Below are 7,688 nucleotides of genomic sequence, written 5' to 3'. Positions count from 1 at the left end.
TTGTGAGTCATTTTGTGTGTGTGTGTGTGTGTGTGTGTAGTGGCTTTTTTTGGGCTTTTTTTTATTTTTATCTCCAACCCTCCCTCTCCATCCCTCCTCTCTCCTCTCTCCGGTGCTCGCATTCCTCCGCCGCTGAAATTCACTGTCAACTTCTTCCCGATCATCTCCTCTCCTCTCCTCCTCCTCCTCCTTCCTTCCTCAGACTTGGGGGTCTGCATCATGAGCAGTGGGGGGGCGCCTCTCCATCGCCTGCTGCCTCTGGGATGGTGGGGGTTCCACGGCCGGGAGGAGGACGCGCGGAGCATGTGAACGCGGCGGATGGACTTTGGGATTTATTGCGAACCAAGGGAAAGATGACCGTGTTCTCGCTGTGCTTGCTCCTGTGCGCGGATCTGATGGATTTCGCCGTCGGTGAGTGTGACCCTCTCTCTCTATTTCTCTCTAATTCTCTCTCTCTCTCTCTCTCATGCATCGGACGTGCAGCCACCTCCGATGCATTGTGTCGTGTGCGCAACAATGTTCCCAAAACTGTCAAGTGCGCGTTGAGTGATTCATGTGTGACAGTGTGATACTAAGTGGCCATTAAACGGGACAGAGCCAGATGGAGGCGATCGGTGTTTGTGCTCTCCTCATGCCAACTTTACCCCCCCCCCCCCCTCTCTCTCTCTCTCTCTCTCTCTCTCTCTCTCTCTCTCTCTCTCTCTCTCTGATCAATGAATAATGGTGGGATTCACTCGAGGCTGCTCGGTGATGGTTGAAGAAGAGGATGTAGAGAGGAGGAGGAGGTGTTGCAGGAGGCCTCGTTATCTCTTATTTTAAACATTTTTTTATTAAAGTCTTAATTTAATCTGCTTCTATATACGCCCCTGCATGCAACGTGCATATCTATGAATATATATATCTATATTGTTTGAGGCTATTTGCAGCTTGTGAGCAGGCTTGGAGCGCACCGGTCATCCTGGCGCACGTCCCCAGTTTGCGCCAGAGCTCAACAGATATGAAAGTTGCAGCCGACACCACAGTGCGTCTTCTTTTCCCCCTTTGCAATGCAGATTTCTGCCTTGTGCACGGTCTCCTCCTCCTCTCCCCCCCCCCCTTGTCCTCCTGCGTTGCAACAAACCCTGATCCTCTCGAACTCCTCCACATTAAGATGGTGAAGTGCTCTACACCTTCATTCTTGTCTCCTGAGTGTCCTTCCTTCCTTTTCCTTTTTCTCACATTTCTCTTTCTGGGCTGGTTTTTTTTTTTTACTGCGAATCCGAGCCAAACACAATCATCATCACCCACATTCGTACAACAGATGAGGAGCTGGTGGGAGAGATGCACGCACGCCACCTCCCTGTCATGCTCCTGCTCGTCCTCCTCACACATGGTCCCTGTGGCATTCTGCAGGGCTGCTCTCTCCATGTCACATCATTAGGGAGCTGGCTTACAGGAATGCATCGCCAGCACTTGGTACCCATCTCTGGGAAGGAGGTGGACGATGTAGGTGAGTGTGAGCTGCTCCTCCTCCTCCTCCTCCTCCTCCTCCTGCAGCTGGAGGAGTCGGAGCTCCTGCTCACACTTTGGCTTCTTGAAAGGATTCCAGTCCATACGAGAGTTCACTCCTTTCCTGCAACATCAGAGCGGGAACACCTCCCGGAGTCACCCGCTAACCTTTGTCTGTTTGCTGTGGATTTAGTAGTTCTGTAGTGTTTCTGACCTTCGCTGACTCGTATAGGAAATCATTATTTCAGTTGGGCTTAACATGAAGTTGTTATAAAAACGCCTGTGGGTCAGCCTTGCTCAGATTAAGCTGGAAGCCACACTGGCTTTGCACGTAGGAGAGGAGTTGGGTTACTCTACCTCCTCAATGCTTATTTTGAAATACTAAGTCGTTGCTTTGCATAAAGTTAGTATCTCAAAATAAGTATCTAAGAAAAGATCTTGAGATTAGTAGCTAAAGTCATTAGAAAGTCTGTTGTTTTGACTTGTTAAATGATTGATTAACACAGGATACTGGGCAAAGAGGCTCTTTAAAAAAACATGTTTATATAAGATATAAGTGAGATACTCGTAATGAGATTCTAACTCGTTATTTATTCTAACTCGTTATTTTGAGATCCTAAATTGTTATTTCGGGATTCAAACTCCCTTTTTTTTTTTTTACAATGCTAACTCCTTATTTGGAAATACTAAGTCGTTGCTTTGCATAAAGTTAGTATCTTAAAATAAGTATCTAAGAAAAGATCTTGGGTTGGTAGCTTAAGTCATTAGAAAGTCTGCTGTTTTGACTTGTTAAAGGATAAATTCGAGATGCTAATCCAGTATTTTGTCGTTATGTTTAAACGGGCTTCCGTACAAAGGTGAACCGAGTTGAAGCATCTTTTCATTTGCAGATAACAGATCATTTTTCCCACAGGCGGCTCAATCAAACGCCTGTGGGTCAGCCTTGCTCAGATTAAGCTGGAACCCACACTGGCTTTGCATGGTGGAGAGGAGTTGGGTTACTCTACCTCCTCGATGCACTCCTGCTCATTTTGAAATGTTACAACAGTTAAGACGAGGGGGGTTTCATTATTCTCTGCAGCTGAGGGACTGGGAGATCGTCCACGCTGCATTTCACATTGATCAGCATGTAAACAAACAGGGAGAGGTATATATATAACAAGGCCGCTGGCAGGATGTGAGCCGGAGTGACTCGCACGCTTGTTGTTGGCTTTTGTTGCCACTACTGTTTAAGTCAAAGCACATCTTTGCTGTGGATCGACCCCAGGATGCCACCTTTACTGTCGGTTCCCCCCCCCCAGGTGGTTTTCTTTATATAAACCGATGCTCTGCTATCACCTTCAATTCGCAGCAATATCACCCTGTGTGTTCGAACAGGGTCGTATCCTGTTTCAGCGTGTGAGAGACAATCTTTTAGTTTGATTCCCAACTAGAGGGAGGGGCAACAAATCCAGTGATTGTTCTCCAAGATAGAAAATCTTCCGCTAGGGGTTGGGAAACCACTCACTACGTCATCAGCAGCCAATGTATGTTTTATATTAACAACCGTTTTGAACCAACCTCATAACAGTGACACATCTGACACCTGCAGGACACACGGGACACTTCAATCTATTGGTCAATACAAGGTGACTCGTTACTCATTTTTCCTGAAACTCTTGTCACAGCGAGTTAATCACACTTTCATTTGCTACCTGCATTGAACAAAGATAGTTAAAAAAAGAAATTCATGGTTATTTTGCCAGATTTAATATGGGAATTTCCATCTACCCCTTGTTTTGAGGCGGGTCCTGAATAAACTAAAGCTGAAGGTTTTTTTAAATGGCTAGATGAACACTACCCCTACATGACATAGAGGAATGGGACAACACTGCCACTTCAAGCTCAGGTGCAAAACAAGGGGCTATGACCGAGTGAGTCTGAATTGGGACAGGACCTAAAGAAGTGTTTCCAAACATGTCGACTAAAGGATAACACAACCAAACACAAACAAAATATCTCAAGTATAAAAGTTGCACCACAGAAAAGCACCTGCATCTTCTCCATCTCTGTTCACGTGTGTGTCCAGGTTCACAACCCGCAGCTGTGTCTTCAACCTCCACTGCACTCGTTACGTCTGATTGACTTTTGCAGCATCACTGCAGACAAACCATTATGAGCATTGATCTCACTAGAGTGCTCCGCCTGTAGGTCAAACATTCAGATATAGAAATCAAGTCCACGAAAGTTAACGAGCATCAGCCCCTGAATCGACTAACATCACATTATAATCTACAGAACTTTGGAAGATGACAGAATCCACCCACCTGCACCTCTACAGGTCAATATTCAACATGTTAACGTCTTTATTCTGATAGAATCAAAGTGTGAAGGTGATACCTTGAAGTTTTACAGGTGGTTATGTGTCAGACCTTTTCCAAGCTGAGTACAGGAACTATGCAAAGTCTTTGCTGGTCGACTGGCAGCCTTGAGGAATCAGCAATGAAATAAACTCACATAAGAATATAAATAAATTTGCGAACCTTGGATGTGCTGGCAGATGTTTTTCTTGCTTTTTGTCAGAATCCACTGGCGTATTTCAGTTTAAACCAAACACAAAGCCCCAGTACTCTTATTGAGAGGATTTAAAACATATATATATATATATATTTATTGTCTAGATAAACCAGGTCAAAGCAGCCATGACCTTGAATGTGTCATATAAAACTTCACATAAAAATAAATGATGCCAGTTTTGTTGGTGTTTATAACACCATCGTCCTTGGGTCAATCAGGGAGAGTGCGCAGTTAATATTTGTTTACTTTCCTCTTCAAAGCTGTAATATTGCACATTAACAGTTATTAATTGCAATGAAAGGTGCACGTTTAAATAGCAGATGCCTGTAAATACTGAAACAACATCATGTAATATCAACCACGTCTACAAAGGACAAAAAGCTTCCTTCATTTCCACCAAATTGCACCAAATTCCCTCATAAATATCAGTCAGATCCATGAATTATCTCCTGGGAGAGACCGGGAGAAAAGGTCAAAAAATGCAATCACACAATGTAAAAGAAAAGGAAAAAAGAAAAGGATGAATCCGCCTCTTTGTCCAGATCCCTGCCAAAATTGAATGGGTTTTTATCTTGGCCCGGGTCCCGTCCTCCCACCAAGAAATCTGCTCAGGACTCGTGGTGATAAACAAACGGACAGGGCTGAAAACATCCTCTCTGCGGTGAAGGAGATAACCGGCCACTGTGATCCTCTGATGTCTTGATACTGAAATGTGCCAAATAGAGAGTTTAAAGTTCACTGTTGATTCCTAATGATGATGATGAATAATAACTTGATCTGTGAAATTCACAATCAGGGTAAATCAATTACAATAAAGATGCAGATAAAACAGAAAACTGATGATCTCTTCTGGCAGATTGTTCCAAAGTGGAAACTCTCTGACTCCTCTAGTTTTCAGCCTAGATTTTGAAACTGGCTTTACAGAGGATCTCAGACTGATTCCTGGCTTCAATGATTTTGAAACCAATCCTAAAACAAGCAGGCAGCCAGTGCACGGACGCTAACACAGGGATGATATGGTTACACCTTTTGGATTGTGTTGGAAACCGAACAGCAGCGTTCTGGACTAACTCTGCACGGTGGATCGATTCCTGAGTAAGATCCAGTGAAGAGGGAGTTACAGTCGTGGAGGTGAGAGAGAAACAAGGGCGTGAGTGATTCTTTCTTTGTGAGCTCAAAGATTTAACCTTGGCTAAATGATACAAATGATTCGTGGGGGAGGTATTAATTTCAATGAATGAGAATTGAAATGAACAAGCAGTGGTAATTACCTGGCTCTGAGTTCTAAAAAGAACCAAATTTTCTTCTGCAGTCCCGTTTGTGACCTCACATGGAAGTTGGTGCATGTTTTTTTTTTTGATTAGTGCCGTGTGAGGTAGTTTGATTGATTGTCTTTGTGCTCATGAGCCTCCAGGAACAAAGAGGAGGAAACTTTGTAATGACACAGGGACACAGTTCCTCCGCTCTCTGTCTCTCAGAGTCGCTTAGGGAAGAACAGACTCGCTTCACTGAGCTTCACAGAGATTTCTTTAAGAGATTAGGAACTAAAGATTGGAGTGTTCAGAAATTGAATTGAAATTATATTAAATTGCAGCTTTTTGAAGAATTTTTTTTGGGTTCTTGCTACTTGCAAAAGCAGTTGGGTTGAATTTTTTTTTCACTGTAGCACAGATCATTTTATAAGATCAGTCACACCTAATACAAATCAAAGTATCTCTAATGCTGTCTCACATTTCAAGCTGTGGTTGGAGTGACACACTGCAAAATTAGATTCTGCACGATTACGAGTGAGAATAACGTTTTTTTTATTGAAAGCTACATGCATAATATCCCTTCTTGTTTACTCTGTGCAATCAATCCTGCATCTCCCCTATCATAGCTATGCATCTCGTTTTTTAATGTTTTCCCAATCTGTTTTGGAGGGAATGAGATTTAATGTAGTTTTTTTTTCTTCTGTGCAGCCTTTGTGTGTTCTGGGCTAAATGCAAATGTGAGGTGGGGGGGCCGCTGTAGGTCGAGAGCTGAACAGCTGCATCGGGGTTCAAAGAGCCACGCGGCAAAGCAAGAGGTGCTCTGATTTCATGTAGATTAGAAAATGGAACGGGCGGCCGCTTGTGATTCACGACCAGTCGAGTCTGGTTGGAATATGAGAGGATAAGGAGTAAAATAATCAACGTCCATGGACTCATGTTCGCTGGGTCAGAGGTCAGAGAGAAGCCGAGCATTATGGAAAAAGACTTAAACAGCACCGTCACACACACACACACACGCACACAGACACACACACACACAGTCAGACAGAAAAGCTGTAAACATAGTGATATTAAAGCGACAGGTGGGAGTGGGACTGATCTAACCATGACACGGCATGTCCGCTGCTGACGTCCTGCAGGCTATACGTTTGAACCTGCCACAGGTTCAAAGCCCTCATGTCAGTATTCAACGCTGTGGACGGAGGATCAGAGCGTTATTGACGGATCTAACCGGCCCTGGAACGCCTGTGAGATCTGATGGCGTCTGGTGCGACTGCAGCGACGGCTGGTCCTCGCTTCCAGGAAGTGAGAAGAGATATCGGCTGGGAAGTGGGTCGTGGTTATGCCGCTATCTAACAATCAGCGGGCGACGCATCAGCGCTGCAGCTCTCAGCTGTTATATAAAATGATTATAAACAGATTAGGAGCCGTCGCCATTGTTGCGTTTGGCTGTTGTTTGCCTGGTCGTTCATTGTGACTCTTTAAAAACATATTTTTATATATATGAACTCTCTTCTTCCTGCAGGACCTGCTGTTTACAGTCTTTACTGTAAACAGCAGGAGATCATTGTGAAAGTACAATACAGCCGTGTGATTTATTCAAAGACTTATTACATTTATTACATTATTATGCATTTAAATACTTTTTTTGACTCACCTAGAAAAACCTTGGCTCAATTTACAGTAGACTGGTGACAGGTTGATGCCAATACATACATATTCTTAGAAATGTATATGGGTAATAACATTGAGCAATGACATGTGTTGAGGTTTGATATTTTACAGTTTGACCTTAAAGAAAAACCAAATAAAACCAAATATATAAAGAACTTGATTCAAATAAACAGATTTTGTAAAGGGTAAACAAAAATACACATCTCTGCATTGTAAACCTCTTTGTAAGTATTGTATTTATCATTGTCAACATCTAAAAATGTAATAATATGAATAATATTTTGTATTGCATGATTTAATCTGCTTAATAAAACGTTACATATCGCTGCTTATCAGAAAACAAACTCAGTTAACGTTCTATCTGTGAAAGGTTTTATATCGGTCGTTTGTTATTGGCCAACCAATGAATCAGCTCTAATAAACAGAGAAGTACTGTTGTGATAAAGTGAGAAAGTCAGGATCCCTTTTGTCTTGAATCTTTATTTAGTATTCCACTGACATCTCTGTTACAATGGGGCCATTATTCCACACAGTGAGGTGTGTGTTTGCTGTTTGTCCAAAAAATATGACATTAATTGCTTTTGGGCGGCAAAGAGAGCACAGCCGACTTGGACCCAACGAGCAGAACATAAAAGCTGCTCTACATCTGTGGTTGACCTCTTCCACTCGCTGAGCGCTTTGACCGGAATAAAGGCAGCAATCACAGACTGTGTATAG

At 43.1% G+C, this 7,688-nt stretch overlaps 1 protein-coding gene across 1 annotated transcript in view; it reads left to right on the top strand.

Moving 5' to 3' along the window:
• Positions 1-263: 263 nt before the first annotated feature.
• igsf21a (immunoglobin superfamily, member 21a) overlaps positions 264-7,688 on the top strand; it is a 195,064-nt gene continuing 187,639 nt past the window's right edge. Inside the window, exon 1 of the mRNA XM_061069995.1 lies at positions 264-411. Within this exon, the coding sequence (XP_060925978.1) occupies positions 264-411 (148 nt within the window). The remainder of the gene's footprint in view (positions 412-7,688) is intronic.

The sequence above is a fragment of the Limanda limanda genome, chromosome 4 (assembly GCF_963576545.1).
Source record: "Limanda limanda chromosome 4, fLimLim1.1, whole genome shotgun sequence".
NCBI classification, from domain to species: Eukaryota; Metazoa; Chordata; class Actinopteri; order Pleuronectiformes; family Pleuronectidae; genus Limanda; species Limanda limanda.
This window is presented reverse-complemented; position numbering and strand designations above follow the sequence as displayed.